Genomic DNA, 19,670 nt, shown 5'->3' with positions numbered 1-19,670 from the left:
AAGGTGCTCGATCATATCATTATGCTCTTGTTGCTTCTAAAGCTCCGCACTCATAATTATAAGCATGAGACATGAAACATCAGTTGCATAATTAATTTGCTTCTGGTAAGCATTTTGTTCTGCACATGTTTCATTCTCAGATAGAAGAAATAAGGGAGGGGTTTTAGTGACATCCTTGAACCTGAGGACAATCCTCAAATTCCCATGTCAATTGAGGAAATTATTTCATGTCAGCTTGTCCTTCTCAAGGACTATTACATAGAGAAGTTATTTGTGTTATTTGTCATTTGCTATCTATAATATTAAAGTGCATAAAATGACTTAGTCTACATATGATCGTTAAATTATATTCAAGTGATTATTCATTATATATTCACAATATATATCTCCCACTATTTTTATCAAATCAATAGCCCTAACTATTAATTCGGAAAAAATATCTTCTATATCCTTTCTAGTGAGCCAAGATCCATATTTCACCATACGTTAGGTCAGCTTTGGCTTTTCTCCTAAAACATGATTATTTAGGTAGACAACATTTGTCAATTATATCAACTATATAACTCTTGGATAGCTTGGTGGAACAACATTTGTTCATATTTATCTAATAAATCTCGCCAAACTCTATGCCTCTAAGTTCACAATCCTATTGTGATAACTTAGTTAAGTCTAACCCAATAGTCAAAAAGTATCAATATACTTCAACACATCTTCCACGATAGATAGGAGTACTTCACTTTGGCAAACCCACTCATGGTCGATCTAGGGGTTAATGCATTGGACTCATTGGAAGGCATCTGATCAACTTAATATTAACTTTAGGGTTTTGTTAATTTTAAAACGATCATGATCCCATCATAAAGAGATTCCCAATTTTTCCTTGAATAAAATACTTCAAATCAATATTCGTCAATGGTTTGATTTCCAGGTAGTGAGGGAGTTCCAACGGTCTCGCTTAAAACCCACAACCTTACAAGTTCAATGAAATCGCTTTTGACAAAATCGCCCCATGTCAGAAACAAAGAAAATTTGTATTTTATTCCGTGTTTCATAAACACGAGAATCTCATAATCATTTGTTCATTTTAAAATCTTGAATCGTTACAGATTTTATCTTATTTAGCAAGCATGTCATGGGTGTCGTATCTAATACATACATCCTTAATCTAATTAAGCATGTATCTTTATAAACTACTCTACACATACATTCATCATATGCGCATATATATGTAAAGTGCAATTAATAAACGTGGTTGGTTATAGCTTCATCCTATGTGATCTTTATCAAGCTAATGACAAAGATCTAGGTCAATCTAAGGTGAAAATAAATACAGGCTAACTATTACATGTCTTCATTCTTGTATTGCTTCCTTGGATGGCCTCCATGTGAGATTACCCTTCCTTTATCTTCAAATCTTCATGTCTTAATATAAATTACAGGAATGAAATATAAAAACTAATCTAATGTACTTACAATAAGAACTCTAGTTACATTCGAGATAAAATAATTACAAGATCAAACGACATGCAAGCCGTATTTAAAAAACCAAAATCATTAACCTAAGGTCATAAGCCATAACCATCCACCATGCTCAATTAACACAAAATAACATGTTAAAACACATAATCTGATCTTAACATATCATACCCATCATGATCTAATCATAAGAACCAAATATTGAAAAAAATCAGAAAATTCGAAATTAAATCTGATAACATTAAATCACAGATTACAGGGCATAAACGACGTCAAACGCCTTACAGATCAGTCGATGATAGATTTAGCTAACAGTTACGTTCAGACACTCGATTCCATATGAAATAGCGTATTCGTTCGTCAAAATCGGACACCAAACACAGATTTCAGCAAATCCGCTGCATCCGATTCAGAATCATATCAAATATGATTCTTATAATAAGAAAAAACACAAAACATGTATATATCAGTATATATACAGATTATATAATCATCATAAGATTATACAACTCTCATGAATATCATATATTCAAAACATATATATACATACGCATATATAAACATAACAACATGTAAAACATACAAAATCACATACATAACAGTCATGGAATATTGTATACATGATATCATCATAAAACCAGTAAACACATAAACAAATTAAACACTTTTCGCAAGTAGCTCTGATGCCATTATTGGGTTTCCAGCACATAAACGCAACGGAAACAGTAATTAAAAACCTAAAAAAATCAGAATTTTCGAAACCCACAGCAGGATCCATGCGAAAAACATATATTTAATTCGTAGATCAGATTGTTTGCCTTAAGAAGCTTTACCAATTGGTTGACTAATGGAGATTAAATATTGTTCAATCACCACGCATCCCGCTCTCACGAGCTACGCTCTATCGGTATCCACACGAATGCTTGAACGCAAGGATTGGATGTATACTAGCACATGATCATTTCTTCTTGCTCTCTCCATCTTCTCTCTTGGTGGCTAGGGTTTTAGTAAAATTCTTGCTTTTAAAATCAGCCACACAAGAGATATTATATAGAGAGTAGAAAAATTAATTATAACTCTTAACTAATTAGGAGTTATTATTAATTCAAAATTCCTATTTGTATTATAATTAAGTCCCACTTAATTATTTAACAAATAAATTTCATAATTAATATTAGTAAATTCGAATATCAATATTTATCTAATTAATTAAGTCATACTTAATTAGTATTATAAATAATTCGAATTACCTCAATATAATTTAAATCCAATTTAAATTAAATAATCCTTCAAATATTCTTAGTGTGTGACCCTATAGGTTATTATTACGTTGGCAATGAATTTTAAATCTAATTTAAAATCGTAAACAATGAGCGGCATCTAGTAATACATCATTGCTACCAAAGTAGTAATAATTGAATCGGTGATCGATTAAACCTTTTATGAATAATGTATAATGTAATATAATCCCTTTAACCAAATATTATAGATTAAACTAGAGGCATGTAATGTGTCATCCTCATCATAGTTTAATCCAAGTTTCCTTGATCAACGAGTCACTACTAGAAATAGTAGATAGGACATCGGTGCTTAGACATCGGCATGTAATACACCCGATGTTAAAATCATGTTTAACATCGGTTTAGAAAAAAGTGATGTTGAATACGAATACTGACATCGGTTTCACATAGTAGGCGTTGTCTATGTTCAGAAATTAAAAAGGCCAAATATGTGTTTTTAACTTTGACATCGGTTAATTTTGTTAACCGTTGTCTATGCTCTTTTTTAAAAAAAAATAAAAATTTACTTGTCTTTTCCCCCCTTTCCAATACACTTTTCCCCCATTTAATTTTAACAAAATAATTGTTCCCCCTTTACACATTTCATTTCCCTCTTTCCAAAACCATCTCCCCTCTCCCCTCTTTCCCACTTTGCCTGCAGTCCAGACTCTCTCTCTCTCAAACATCGATGGCAACTCTCTCTCTCTCTCTCTCCCGAACCTGAACTTCATCTCAAACACCACGACTCTTCCTCATCTCTCTTTTCTTTCTTTCTTTTCTTGCCACTCCCTTTCGTAAACCCTAATTAGAAACTAGTACATAATCGACACTGAAATTGGACCTGATTAAGAACTAAATCGAGCTTCAAATTGGTAAGGTTAGACCTAAATAGTGGCTTTAGAGCTTGGAAAGGGCCATGGGTTTTGTTCGAAAAATATCGTCGAGTTTTTGTGTACATCTCTCTCTCTCCCTCACGCTCCCCCCTCTCTCTCTCCCCCTATCTCTCTCTCCCATGTCTCTCTCCCGATCTCTTTTATTTTTAGTATTTCAGTTTATTCATTTATGTTAAATTACATTCTTAGCTAGTATAGTTTTATTATATATATTTAGGGCTTACCTACTGCTTATATTTTCTACTCTAATTTGGTGACTGTGAGGTGCTAATTTTATCGAAATTAAAAATCTATGTGTCTTCTCATAGACAATTGGTAATGATTAGTAAGTTTATTGAGTACTAAATGAGGTGTTATGTTTTTTATTTCTATACATTTATATTTGTTTGGGCTTAATTGTTATTTATTTAGGCTAATAGGATAGGGGTGTGATATGGTTATTGGAAATAATTACATGAAGTTGAAGGTATAATGCTTTGTTTTGCTGATATTTAGGTTTTGATATTGGGTAAAGAGGAACCTGAAGCGGCGGTGTCGCCTGCAATGATGCAGTACTAAGCAGTTTAAACAAGAGGTTTTTGATAAGGTTCATCTTGAATTCGATCAGTTTGGTCTTCATATTTATAATTCCAATATGAAGCAGCTTGTTGATGTTCCTGGATATGAGTACTTTTCTTATCTAGGCCAGAAGACTCAGATGGAGGCAGCTAATCAGGCTAAGATTGATGTTTCGGAGGCCAAGATGAAGGGTGCAATTGGAGCCAAGGAACGAGAGGGACTAACACTACAGAATGCAGCAAAGATCGATGCAGAATCGAAGATTATGTCAACAAGGAGGCAAGGAGAAGGAAATAAGGGGGAGATAAGGGTGAAGACTGAAATGCAGATATATAAGAATCAGAGGGATGCAGAGATGGAGCAAGCAAATGTGGAGTTGGCAACAAAGAAGGCAGTGTGGTCTCAGTCTGCTAAGATGGCGCAGGTGGAGGCAGATGGCGCTGTGTCCTTTCTACATTCAGAAGTTCGTGACCAGTTTCGATGTTACTGCAGAATCATAATTGACCAGTTTTGATGTTACTGCAGAATCATAATTCCCTCGATGGTATGCAATTTCTCAATGATCAAGTGTTATACCAATAATACCATCCATATTTATGTTGGTACATTTATTATTCCATTTATAAGATTTGCTGTGTGTATTTTGAACTCTCGATCAGTGAGACAAGTACTATGCTGAGATATTCTAGCTTTGGATTTAGTTTCTGAGTAACGGTAGCTAGTTGTAGGGATTTATAATGCAACAATATTGCTCATGCTTAATATGATTCTACTTCCCGCAAGGTTTGGCATCTTTGGAGGTGCTGGCAGTCCCTCCAAATAGAAGACACTTAAATGGTTTTTTAGTACCCTTGAAGATACTGTGTAGCCAGAAGCCATTTTCTCTACCCGCATGTTTGCGTACCAACATTTTAGTAATTTGGCCACACACATTTAATTTGCATGTTATCTGAAGTTTCTTAATTTTTAATTTTTTGTCCTTTATATGTTAGTTGTTTGTGGCAAGTGGGCAACTGATACCTTTTCACAACCTGTAGTGCAATGCTTGCAGGCCTTGCATACTAGACAATTCAACGAATTTCACCGAAACAGAATCAAATATATTCATAGTTGTTAAATTAAGCAAACAAGATCTCTGATTCTTAAATTACTATAGATAGATACCTCTCTCATCTAATCTCTGTAATCAGACAGTTTCTCATACAACATAAAGCTTTTGATTTTGATCTATATTCTTACGTAATTAAGATCTCATTGGTATCTTTACATTTACAGATGAGCTCACATCTCCGGTTGCTCCAGCGAGAATATTCAAGGCTTCAATAGTTGACTCCAAAAATTTAATTCCAAAACTATTACCACATGCTGTTAAGAGTATTGAACTCCTGAAAGGAGATGGGGGAGCAGGAAGCATTAAACAGATCAACTTTGCTGAAGGCAAGATGACTCTGGCCTATATACATTTAACATGTACCTCTATTTATTTGCTTTTATTTTGAAAGCATATATTGACAGACCTGTTATCCTGCTCGCAGGAAGCAAAATTAGGTACTTAAAGCACCAGATCGACGACCTCAATGAAGAAAATTATGTGTATAACTACACTTTGATTGAAGGAGAGGGAATGATGGACAAGATTGACAAAATATCGTACGAGGTAAAGTTTGAAGCTTCATGTGCTGGGGGAACCATCCTCCATTTATTTCTACAATCTTGTACATTCCCATCTTATTTTTATATTGTTGTATGTTCCCTGTTGTCATGTTGTCCCTAGGATTTCATCAGTATATGTAGTTTATTCCTTTAGTAACTTCTTATACTTAGGTAGTTGGCTTGCATATATGATATATATTCTTGCTATATGCTTGCAAGTTTTGTGTTCGATTGTGGTTTTCGAGATTACATCATCGATGACATTTTATGTATCAAAATATTCATTTTTGTAGTCAATTCTGATCTTTTCTGTAGACAATTCAGATGGTTAAAATTATTAATATAGTTTTGGTTCACCATTGTGGGTAATTATTTGGTCACAGTCGGTCCAAACTCGCAATGTTTACAACTGACTTTATTATTATGTCAGGGTGGTGACATCTGGCCGTCAACTTGCAAAGAGTTTGGAGTTGAAGTCTCTGAATGGTCTGGGATTTTCTAAAAGATATATGTGGTGCTTACAGGTAGGTTACTGCTTTTTATTCTAGTACAATGTTGGTTGATTTGGAGTTCTTTAATTAAGCAGAGCCACTTTATAACAGATATCTGAGGTGGTCAATAGCATGAAAGATCTTATGGATTTCTGCAAAGACCAGAAAGATGGACCTATTGGTATATGATGTTTAATTTTATTTAATTTACGGGTTCATTTAATATATTATTAAGTTTGAAGTGTCAGCCGCCTTTGTTGTCAGTCTGGTTGCCTGTGTTTAGCTGCAACTACTTGTGAGCATCAGAGTTATATTGTTCTCTTGTGCATCATAATCCTGTCAACCAGACTTTCAGGCCTCCAGACGTGACAAGGAAGCTCCAGAGAGCAAGGGCTTATATAAGGTTTGTGATTATGTTTGTTTTTGAAATGAGGTTTGTGATTTTTGTTTTCTTTTGTTTAGCAGAGTCCTGATGGAGATGTTGTAGAGTGTGTTTTATCTCACCTTCAACCAGCTTTTGATCACCCCCTACTCAAAGGGCAGAAGCCATTGGTACTATACTTGCTTATTCTGCTTCCATTCAATCAATCCAAGCTTTGTTTATGACTATTAAGTCAAAATTTGTTGTCTAAAGATTTGTCTAAAAGGTTTTTTATGCAGGAACCACCTGAGAGGCCAAAACATAATGAATGAATAGATTTTTCGACAGAGGTTATTCAGGCCTGGATGAATACAAGTGAATCATGTCCTGAAGGAACTATTCCAATCAGAAAAACTACAGAGCAAGATGTTTTAAGAGCAAGTTCAGTCCGGAGATTTGGAAGGAAAATTCGACGAAGAGACACCACAAGCAATGATCCTGAGGTTGATTCTTTACTCAGTTTTAAAATCTGATAACCATTTATATTTAGACTGTGCAATTAAACAGCTAATTTTTTCAAGTGGACTTTCTAAAGCTTCTCATAGAACAAAACCTTTCCTTCTTAATGAATTATATATACCTACACTATTTTTTTGATACAGAAAACTGTATTGTGATACAGAAGTTATCAATTTATAGACAAATCTGTCTATATGGTGTTTTCTTAACTGATCACAAACTATCAGAATGTCGATATTGTTAAACGAAGGGCTAAGCAATCGAAAAGTTCAAAGAAATACAATTAAGCATGGCACAAATCTAACAAGAAGCTGCATGCCATCTTATCAAATTGTGCTTCTAACTGAACTATGATCCTCTGACTATAGCATGCAGTAGCATTGGCCACTGGAGATCAATATTATGGAGCTAAAGCCAGCATTAATGTATGGGCGCCACGAGTAATTGATCAATACAAATTCAGTCTATCACAAGTATGGGTCATTTCTGGTTCCTTTTGAAATGATCTTAATACCATTGAAGAAAATGTGAGGATCGTTACAACATCTTGTATTTGATTTAACTATAAGATGATTACTAGTCCAATATTAAATCTGCTTCAATAGTTTAATTCCAGTCACTTTCCTTCTTGGATCATCAGCTTGGTCTACTGGGCTTTTACACTGTCACTGTGGTACAATTCCTAAGATGGAGTACACACACACACATACACACATACTCACTATTATAACATTTTAAGGGAAGAAGTCAAGCAGGCCACCTACAACTGATAGTTTGGCTGATGCTTTGGCAATTGCGCAACATCATGATGCAGTTAGTGGTACTTGCAAGCATTAGAGATGTTTATAATGTCGGATGTAATAACTAAGGAATTTGGGTTTTATTGTTTTTGGTTGGGATGTTTATTTTAGACTTGAATCTATGTACGAATTGAGTTTGTTAGATTCAATGTTAAGAAATTTGCTATCAATATATCTTTATGTTTCTGTTGGATATTTTTGGATGTTTTTGGTTGGATGTTGCGTTGTTTGGTATTTTTTTGGTTGTGTAAATGTAATTGGTTCATGTGGCTGTAAAACAGGACCAGGATGGCTTGTAATTTACACCACATTAACATCACAATGGTAAATATAAACCGATGTAAAAAATATATAAAAGACATCATGTAAAATAATATTAAACAAAAAAGAACTAAAAACCGATGTGAAATAGTCATTTGACATCGGTTCTGAAAAGAAACTCAATGTATTTTAAGTCAAATAACATCGGTTAGAGAAATTGGCTGATGTTAAACAAAAAGATTTAACATCGGTTTCTTGAAGAACACCCATGTCTTATCCATCATTTCATATCGGGGGGCTAATTTAACCGATGTCTGATCAAACATTTCACATCGGACAACTAATCTAACCGATGTCTGATCTAGCATTTCACATCGGTTTGTTCGAAAGAATTTTAATAAATGGCTTTTAGAGCTTATAGGTTTCATGTTTTAATGGATAAATATCTCATAATATACTCATATTCACCTAAAATACTGTAATATAAGCTGAAATTTGTTGTAAAGACATCACATTTAATCATAAAACCGATGTATAGCATTGTAATAGACATCGGCTGTTAACCGATGTCAAAGGCTGATGACATTTAACATCACACGCGAAGACATCGGTTCAGATTTTTTTTAACATCGGTTCTGAACCGATGTCTAATCCCATATTTCTAGTAGTGAGTAGACTATCATATCAAATCAACATCTGAGCGTGGCCACGCATTTCATATTCTAGCTCACAGAAGAGGCCAATAATATCACTCCTAAAATAGGAGGGTTAAATCCCATCTATTTCATTCATATTTCTCATACGATTCATAATATACCCAATGTCCACTTTTATCATTACCCAGTCAAGGATAACTTTTAATGGAATCAATGTATATTAATTCTCGTATATAAATATAATGACTTCAGGTCTAAGGACCATTACATCATTATCACTGTGAGAATTACTTATGACACAACATACATGTAGAATCTCACATTGTGTCTGTCCAGCACCATGTACATATACATATGCCTGCATTTTTGACTTTTGTATCACTATACCTATGATCAATGAGATGTGATCATCAGTCAACAAACACACCAGTCTTAATGCATTATTATTGTCCCTTAATAATAATACTCGACTAGGGACCTTTAGGAATTTTGATACTTTTCTCATAATCTCATTTCTAAGTCACGTACTTAGAGATATAGAATTGCATATCATATTCCAAGGACATTTATTAATCTAACTTTATATCGCAGTAAATTAAGAATTAATAAATTATAAAGAGAATAATCGATAGAACATAAACATTAATAATCCTAATGTCTTAAACTAAAACATCATAGTGTTGTCTCTAGGGCACAAACACTAACATATGGTTAGGACTGTAGTTAGTGATGATGATAGATTATACTTTGTGAAAGATGTTGTGACTCCTGATAAAGGTTTTGCATTAATCAGGAAAGATAATGATGTTAAGAAAATGGTTGAGGCAGTTAACATAGCTGAAACATGTATGATACATGTGTTTCACTCATGGTCTAAGGCTGATCCACCAGTTGTAAGTGATGAAAGTGAGGCAGAGGACAATGAATTTGAATATGGTGATGACTGGGATTCTGATGAAGAATATGATGAAAATAGGGTTAATAGTAATGATGAAAAGGAATCTGATGAGGAGGATGAAGATGATCTTGAAAAGGAAATAGGGGATGGGAGTGACTGATTTATCTGATTTTAGAAGAATAAGAGATGAAGTGAGGAAAGAGAGAAAAGATTTGGAATCTCAACTAAGCCAGGAAATTAGAGACACTTTGTCACTGTATAAGGGTAAAAAAACTGTGGATGACAGTGATTCTAATTCTGAATATTCTGAACATTCTGATTCCGAGGATCAAACTGATGAAGATGTTGCATATGCTGAACCAAAAGCAAGATGGATAAAATCAAGGGTAAATGTGGTATTTAATGAGGGCACACCTGCTAAGAATATAAAATGGGTTGCATGCCTTATGTTTAAAGATAAGGCCCAAGTAAAAGCAACAGTAAGGGCCTTTTCTGTTGAGACTGGAAGACCACTTAAATACAGGGTAAATGACTTGAGGAGGATCCAAGTTGTATATGATAAAGGGTGTCCATTTAAGATGTGGTTGTCATTTCATGAGGATAAACAATGTTGGCAGGTGAAGACAGTTAATAATGAACATAATTGTGTCTACCACTATAACAACAAGCTGGTCACAGTTAAATACCTAGCAGAGTTGTATGGTAATAGAATAAGAAGAAATCCCAGTTGGAAGCTCAAAGAGATGCAGGAAGAATTTAAGAAAGAATTAAAGATTGAAGTTGGGGAGGCCAAATGTTGTAGAGTGAGGCAAAGGGCATTAAGTCAGGTTCATGAAGAAATGGTGAAACATTTTGCTGGTCTAAGAAGATTTAGTGGGAAATTTTACGGAGCAACAAAAATAACATTGTAAAGATCTGTACAATAAGGAATAATGAGGAAGATGCTCCACAGTTCCAGAGATTCTATGTCTGCTATGATCAACTCAACAAAGGTTGGAAGTAGGGATGTAGACCAGTCATTGGTCTTGATGGATGCTTTCTCAGTACTGTGATTGGTGGCCAAATGTTATCTGCAGTTGGGAGAGATGGTAATGACAGCATGTTTCCAATTACAATTGAAGTTGTTGAAAGTGGGTCATACTCAAGCTGGTCATGGTTCTTGCTGTTGTTAATTAATGATCTTGATTTGAGATCTGGAAGTGGATACACACTCATATCAGACCAACAAAAGGTATACTTACCTATCTTCATATTTTGACCTCATAATTTCATAAGTATTATTTATTTACTGATTGCAAATTGTATAAATTTCAGGGGTTGGACAAAGTTGTTAGGGAATTTCTACCTCAGGTGGAGCACAAATTTTGTGCTAGACATCTGAGGTCAAATCTGATAAAGAAGGAAGCAAATGAGGCTATCAAGCTTGGTTTTTGGGCTGCATCAACAGCTACATTTCTTGAGGCCTTCAAGATTGCCATGAAGGATCTTGAAAATCACTCAAAAAGGCTGTAGAAAAGATAAAAGCATTAGATCCCAAGTGTTGCTCACAAGTATATTTTGAGACTTACTCAAAATGTGCTAGTGTTGAAAATAATCTGTCTGAGTCCTTCAATTCCTGGATACTAAGGTGCGGGTACATGCCTCTAATTGATATGCTAACTGATATTCATGATATGCTTATAGAGAGAATTCATAGAAAAAGGGATGCTATGAAAGATGTAGACTGCGTAGTTCTTCCTAGGGTTAGGAAAGTACTAGACCAAGCAATTAAAGATAGTAATGAGTGTAGGGTTCTTTGGGATGGTAGGGAAAATTTTCAAGTAAAATGGAGAGGAATTGGTGATTGTGTCAATTTGCAAGAGGGTACATGTTCTTGTAGGGTGTGGGAGTTAACTGGTATCCCTTGCTCTCATGCCATATCTGCAATTCAAAAAATGAGGAAGGATCCAGTTGACTTTGTTTCTCATTGGTTCAAGAAGGAGTCATATATGAAAACATATTCTTATTATTTAAAAGTGATTAGGGGGAACCATTCTGGGAAGAAGTTCTTGGAGACACAGTTCTACCACCACCATATGTTAAGCAGTTAAGGGGTAGGCCTAAAAGGTAAAGGAGAAGGGAAGGGTAGGAGGGAAACAGGGGGAAGAAGTAAGAAGGGAAAACTAAGTGCAATTAGTAGAATGAGGAGGAAAATGCATTGTGCTATATGCAGAGAGGCAGGGCATACAAGGGGAAAATGTCCCAACAAACCAGCTGATTATATTGAAAAATCAGGTAGGAAAAGGGCACAAAAAAGAAAGGTCAGTGAAGAAGAAGAAACTAAAATAATTGATGAAATGGTTAGGGCTGATAGAGAGAAATAGACAGGTGAGGCACAGTTAATAGAGGAGGCTTTCATGTCTGAGTTTGAAGTGAATGCACCCCTACCTACAACACCTAGAAGGAGCCTAAGAATAGAGGTACAAAGTCAGTCACCAACCACACCCAGGAGAAGCCAAAGACTAAACACTGTGAGTACTTTGGTATCAATTATTTGTTCAATATCAAATAGTTGTATGTATGCTTAATTAATTATGTGTTTTACTTACAGATATTTAATGAAAATACTGAGCCAACACATGCACTTTTTGGGACTCCACCAGCTGCACATGGGACTAGTAAAGCAAGGACAAAGCTTCAAGTCAGGAGGGCTGTCAAGGGTTTCAAATCCTCAAGAAACCTTTAATTACTTTATAATTCTGTATTTTGTCATTTGGAACTATTTAATTATCTAGTGGGGAACAATTTCCACATCATTTGGTTGTTTTATCAAGGGCATTAGGACTATGTAATTTGTCACTTGAATTTGTTATTTAAATTTGGTTGACTGTAAGGCACAATGTATGGTACCAATGTTATTAAACTACGCATTTTGCAACTATTTTCTCTACCTATTTTCAACAGTTTCTTATACCATTTTGCACAATCTATCTTCCTTTTACATACTAATTATATAAATCAAGTATGGACAAGATTACACACAATCATCATCTTTATCAATATTTATTTCATTTCAATATTCATTTCAATTTTTGAACAACCAAGTTACAACACCTAACATACATGCTACACATGAACACCAAACTGCAAGCTTCAGTTTTCCACTTATTTTCTGCATTTGCTCTTCCATTTTCTGCAGTTTCCTCAAACATTCATGATCAGAATTCTGCATTATTTCAACACCTTCAACTGATGATGAATGAAGAGACTAATGAACATGAAAATTATGGGAGTGGAAGCTCATATCAAATACCTGAATTTGATAGCACAAACTCAAGGGGAGAAAGAGAAGAAGGATCTACAAGTCATACCAATGATGAAGAAAATGATGAAGGCACAAGTCAACAAACTCACACAAGGAAGTGGGATAGAAGTCACACTAGAGAAGCAATTATTGGTGATCCTACTTCTGGTGTGAGAACTAGAAGTGCAACTGCTAACGAGTACCTACATGCATGCTTCCTGTCTCAAGTAGAACCTAAGAAAACTGAAGAAGCTCAAATGGTAGGAAGAGCTGAATCGGTTAGAAAGGAACAAATTTTGGGAGTTAGTTCATGCACCAAAGAACAGAAGTATAATTAGAACAAAATGGGTGGTCAGGAACAAGATGGATGAAAATTGTATAGTTACCAGAAACAAGGCAAGGTTGGTTGCAAAAGACTGCTCATAGGAAGAAGGAATTGATTATGATGAAACTTTTTCTCCAGTTGCAAGACTTGAAGCAATAAAGATTTTTATAGCATTTGTTGCACATTGAAATTTTAGAGTGTATCAAATGGATGTCAAGAGTGCCTTCCTTAATGGTGAGCTAGAAGAAGAGGTTTATGTGCAACAATCACCTGGCTTTGAAGATCCAGAATTTCCAGATTTTATATACAAGTTACTCAAGGCTCTAAATGGACTGAAACAGGAACCTAGAGCTTGGTATGATACATTGTCAGAATTTCTACTTAAACATGGTTTTACTAGAGGTACTGTAGACAAGACTCTCTTCTACAAGAAACATGGTAATGATATGATCCTAGTCCAGATTTATGTGGATGATATCATCTTTGGTTCTACAAATGAAAAGCTTTGTCAAAGATTCTCCAGACTTATGCAGAGTGAATATGAAATGAGTATGATGGGGGAATTAAGTTACTTTCTTGGACTTCAAGTCAGTCAAAGAAGTGATGGAATCTTCATCATCCAAACTAAGTATGTCAAAGATTTATTGAAAAATTTTGGTATGGTTGATTGTTCATCTTCATCTACACCTATGTCTATAGCAACAAAGTTGGATGAAGATAAAAAAGGGCAAAAGTGTAGATATTTCAAGCTATAGATATAACGACTCGTATATTTTATATTATTTTGAAAGAGTAAATATTGAATAATTAATTAAATAAAATATGTGTACTGGTTTTGACAGTGGTGTGTTGATTTTATTATTTATTGTAATTTATCGGTGAATAGGGTTATTTGTGTAGTTAATTATTGAGTTATATTGTTTTGTTTTGCTTTTAAAGGTGATTTTGTTGCAGTTTTATTTTCATAAATATTTTGATTGCCTCTAAAATTATTTTTATGATTTCATAATTTGAATAATTATTTTTAGGATTTTATAAAATTGAGAAATCAATATTTTATTAACTATTTATCTTTAAATAATTTTCTGATTGCATTTATTTGCAAAATCAGTATTTAATTTCAGAATTCTTCAAAAAATTACGAAACTCATATTTTATGAAGTTTATAATATTTCGAGAATTTTAAAATTATTTCTAAAATTTTTGGGATTAGTTTTACCGTGCGTTGATTCATTTAATCGCCAAACGCGGGTATAAGTTGCGCCCCAAAATTCGTTTAAAAATTATGAAATTTATGTTTTTATTAAGTTCGGGATATTTATAACCTTTTAAGATTATTTTGGTAATTTTCAGTTCATTTTTTATAGCGACAGCTTTGCTCAATAAATCGTATAGTGCGAGATATTTTTCGGTCCCCGGGTATTCGAGGGACACGTGTTAAAACCTTATAAACAGGAATTAACACATATCCCTGTTTCTTTTTCTACGGGGATGCCTTGCACAATTTAACAGCATTTGTTTTTTATTATTATTGCAACTCCTCCTCTTCATCTATGTGCTCTTAAACTCTCTATCTCGGTTCTCTTTCTCCGTTTTTCTTCATCCCTCTGTTACGTTCTTTCTTCCCTATTGTTCCTGGTTGCTGTCGTTCTCATTTTTCCGGCCCGATTCCGGTGAGCCGCCGTTTTGTGCTGTTAATTTGTGTATATGCATATATATACTTATGTATATGTTTGTGCCCGTATGTGATTGTGTGTGTGTGTGTGGCACGGTGTCGCGTGTGGTTATGCGGCTGTGCTTCCTGTTTTTCTATTGGGTTGGTTTCTTTTGGCCTTGCAGTTGGGCCTGGTTGTTTGGGCCTTGTTGGGCTGTTTGTGTGCTGTTGGTTTGGACTGTTGCAATTTTAATTTTAATTCCTTTTTATTGCAGGGAATTATTGATTAATATTCATGATATTAAATTATTTTGCGTTCGTAAATCGTTACATTAATCGGTAGAATTTATTCGGAAACCCGCATATTTTTTCGGGCTCCAATAAATTTTGCCGCCGTCCGCGATGAATTTTTACGAGCGGAAGGTGGACCGTGATGATCGTTATTTGAGTCCTAACACTATAAAATAAATAAAATGAATCGTATAATTTATTTCATACGTAAATAATTGTGTGATTGTGAAAATTGTGTTGTGACGTGACTTGTGAATTGTTGTGAATTTGGACGTCGATTATGATCGACGGGTAGGCTTATAAACAGAAAAGTTGCTGTCAAAATTTTTCTAAAAATTTATTTTAAATACGAGAAACGTACTTTATAATACAAAATATTTTACCCTTAAGTGAATACAGATTACGTGATTATGTGTATAATCGTTATACGAGTCGGGTTATCGAATTGGGTTATTAGGATTCGAGGATATCAAGCATGTTGGTATAACTAATTAGGGTATTCTGTCACTGTAGATCCCGGTCGAGTTTCGCAAGGACTAAAATTAGCGTGAAAGCTACCTAGGGTTTTTATAAAGCGTTGCAAGGCAAGTACCCATGACCATTCTTTTATGGTTCAGTACGTATGAATAGACTGTTGTTTTATTCTCATAAAGGAATATTAATATTTTAAGTTATGTATCCCCTATAGTTATAAATAATTATTTTCAAACCTGTTTTGGGGAAAAGTACGAAAGGTACCTATCTCGAATGAAAATGATTTGTGAACCAGATTTACGTGTGCTGTTAAAATGAATGGTTTTGAAATGAGATAGGTACAAGTGTTTTGAAAACTGGTTAAAACGATCAGATATGGGATACATAGGGGCCAGAGTGGCCTGGTGAGGTTGCGTAAGAGGCTAATTCGGTTGCACGTATTAAATAACTGATTAGTCCAGCAGGTCAGAGACCTAGCTAGTCTCTGAGTTCCGGAACAGGTTTGTGGGATGGCAGTTGGAGCCATCTGGTGTTGATAGCCTGATCAGTTGTCTTCACATATCCGTTACGTATCTGATTTGGCTTTGTGATTCCCATAAGAGAATAAGTGATTGATACAATTGATTATTAATAAATATAAATAGCATGCTAAAATTGGACTCCGGTACTTACATAGCACACAACTATGTTTGTTTTGTTAAGAGCATGTTAGTCAGTGATATCTAGTTACCTCAGCTTTTTTTTATTTACTGATGCTCGAAATGATTTACAGATTACGGATTTCATGTTGATTTTTAGTTCTGTTCCTATAACTGTTTACTTTAATGTTTTGATCTTAATATTCATATATTGGTACTGTTGAGCGATTATGCTCACCCTTGCAACCTGTTATATATATATCGCAGATGCCTAGAAGACCAGTCAGACCTTGGCAGAACCGTGTCTCAGCCCCTTCAGGACCCGGCTCCTCAGAGGTAGTTAGTATCAGACCATGTACGGTCTGATGAGTTACTGAATAAGTTAGTGTGTTAGACTTTTGAATAATAGTTTGTAATAAAGTATAACTTGGATCATACTTGAACCTGGATCGGATCTTGGTTTGGGGTCGTGATAGTTTAATATTAATAATAATCTTGTAATTTATATTTCCGTTTGTCGTGTTTAGTGACGTCAACTCCTGACCATGGGGTTGAGGCTGTCACAATAGAGGGATGGTTGGATCATTGCTCTACTTAACTGCAAGTAGACCAGACTTTATGTTTGCTACATGTTTGTGTGCAAGATTTTAAGCCAATCCAAAAGAATCACATTTGATGGTTGTAAAAAGGATTTTCAGATACTTGAAGGGGACTCCAAACTTGGGATTATGGTATCCTAAGGGAACTGGTTTTGAAGCTGTTGGTTACACAGATGCAGATTTTGCTGGATGCAGGGTTGACAGAAAGAGCACTAGTGGAAGCTGTCAGTTTCTTGGACAAAGGCTTGTATCCTGGTATTGCAAGAAATAACAATATGTGTCAACTTCTACAACAGAGGCTGAATACATAGCTGCAGGAAGTTGTTGTGCTCAAGTACTTTGGATTAGAAATCAACTAATGGACTATGTCCTAGTGTTACACAAAATTCCAATTATGTGTGACAATACTAGTGCTATATCTATAGTGGCTAATCCAGTTAATCATTCTAGAACAAAGCACATTGATGTAAGTTACCATTTTATTAGAGAACATGCTACAAATGGTACCATTGAGCTCATTTTTGTTCCAACAGAAAAATAATTAGCTGACATTTTTACTAAACCTTTGGATGAAGCAACTTTCACTAGACTTGTAGGTGAAATTGGAATGCTTCATTCTTCATCCTAAGGGAAGAACTCAGCTAATGTTTTGCAGCAGATTAATTTTCTAGTAAATCAAAATTAATTTGATTTGATTGGAAATTAACTGAAATATGAATTATAAATATTTCAGAAATCTCTGCATATTTATTTTTCAAAAACAAATTTAGCTTGAAATTTTTCAAATTCTATGTAAACTGCCTAAATTTTAATTTACATCTTCAACATGTAATATTAACACAAGGCAGAATCAAATTGATCAAAAGTATATAGAGAACTGAGTTCTCGATAAGTCTACCTAACTTATTGACAAGTCATTTTAAGACTTCTTGAGTGAGTTCTCGATAAGTCAATTTACTGACTTCTTGAGTGACTTCTCGATAAGCTTTATTATGACTTATCGATAAGTCATTCTAGAGTTCTCTAGTAGTGTTAATTCACATAGTTCTCTACAAGTATAACTTTTAGACTTATAAATAACTCAGAACTGAAATAATTTAATTTAATAAATTATTTTAGTCAAATACTTTTGGCAAAATTATTCTGATTTTATTTTGATTTATTTAAATAAAAATTGGAATCAATTCAGTCCATTTTGGACAAACTGGGTATTTATTTGACATCTTGATAAGTTTAATTTTAGTTCTCTACAAGAATAAATAAAATGACTTATCAATATGTTTTACATTTTTCAAATTGACTTCTCGATAAGTATACTCCGAATGTCTATTTTTAACTTCTCGACAAGTCATTTGCTTTTACTATAAATACCCAGACATCTCGATACATATACATACTTACACCTTCGAGAACTCAAGTGACCTAGCTTTTCAATCCAAAACCGATTTCTCTCTCGTTTTCAATCCCTTCTCAATAATTTCTTTTACCCACTAAACTCCATACTCATAACAATGGCAACCAACAATATTGTACCCTTCATCCCAAAGGAGATTAACTTTCTTGCATTCTTAGATGCAAACCAAGCATCTGAAATTTTCCAATGTTTTGTAAAGTTTCTGTCTGAGACCTACTTTGTAGGGCTCTTACTGCTAATCCTGTGTTGTACTTGGATGTGTTAGGGGACTTTTGGAACACAACTATAACAAGGACAATTGTGCATGAGAACCAGATTACAACAATTGTGATAAAATGCACAATTAAAGGCCAACGGGTGGAGATATCTGAGAATGATGTAAATATGGCTTTGGGAATTCCTAATGACAAGATGGTGGAGGCTCCAACTCAGGATGAGCTGTATGAATTCATGGACTTCATCAATTACTCTGAGAAGATCAATCTGGTCAGTATGAACAAGAAGCATCTAAGGAGGGAATGGTCCATTGTAACGACCGAGAAAATTACGTTTGTATTATATTTTAATAAAGATAATTATGTGTATTATTATGTGATTAGATGTGTTGAGTCGTAAAACCCTAATTGCTATGTGCTACGTTTTGTCTATTTTAATCAAAATATGATTCGAGTATTTATTGAGTGTTTTATCGTAAGTTACATGTTTCATATCAAAACCAATACAGCTCGAACAGTGTTTTAAAAGCCGTATTTCAAACAAAATTATTGGTCCTATTTTTCCAAGAACGGCCTATACTATATCGCTATTCTGAAGCCCTAGACGTTTTACAAATTTACCTTTTCCGTGAAAATGACTTTTCCGGACCCCTTCGGGAGTCAAAAACCCCACAAAAATCACATTTCTATTTTTATATGATCATGAAATTATCAAACATCATTTTTCTTTGCATTTTTTTAATATTCACAATTTTTAGGAATTTTTGGCATTTATTTTTATTTATTGGATAATTAAAAATTCATTATTGATACCCAAAAATTATAAAAATTGGTGCCAAATATTTTTATTAGATGTGTTCTTAGCCCCTTAATTTTATTTGGGGGTATTATTTTCGTAAATATAAATAGCTGGTTAATTGTTAATTAATTA

General features: G+C 34.3%; 1 protein-coding gene across 1 annotated transcript; it reads left to right on the top strand.

Annotated features, from left to right (window-relative positions):
• Positions 1-10,032: 10,032 nt before the first annotated feature.
• On the top strand, positions 10,033-11,358 carry LOC141700423 (uncharacterized). Its single transcript, XM_074504203.1, has 5 exons — positions 10,033-10,037; positions 10,133-10,370; positions 10,464-10,753; positions 10,891-11,077; positions 11,161-11,358. Exons 1-5 carry the CDS (start codon positions 10,033-10,035, stop codon positions 11,356-11,358), a joined length of 918 nt encoding a protein of 305 aa, XP_074360304.1.
• The last annotated feature ends 8,312 nt before the right edge of the window (positions 11,359-19,670 follow it).

Source organism: Apium graveolens, chromosome 2, assembly GCF_009905375.1.
Source record: "Apium graveolens cultivar Ventura chromosome 2, ASM990537v1, whole genome shotgun sequence".
In the NCBI taxonomy this organism is placed as follows: Eukaryota; Viridiplantae; Streptophyta; class Magnoliopsida; order Apiales; family Apiaceae; genus Apium; species Apium graveolens.
The sequence above is the reverse complement of the archived record's forward strand: the minus strand, read 5'-3'. Positions and strand labels throughout refer to the sequence as shown.

Bases quoted from the DNA above. Each gene is read 5' to 3' on its own strand.
- LOC141700423 (XM_074504203.1), top strand. The intron at 10,371-10,463 runs GTAAATGACTTG...CAATGTTGGCAG, and splicing joins GAAGACCACTTAAATACAGG to GTGAAGACAGTTAATAATGA. The intron at 10,754-10,890 runs GTAAAGATCTGT...ATGCTTTCTCAG, and splicing joins GGAGCAACAAAAATAACATT to TACTGTGATTGGTGGCCAAA.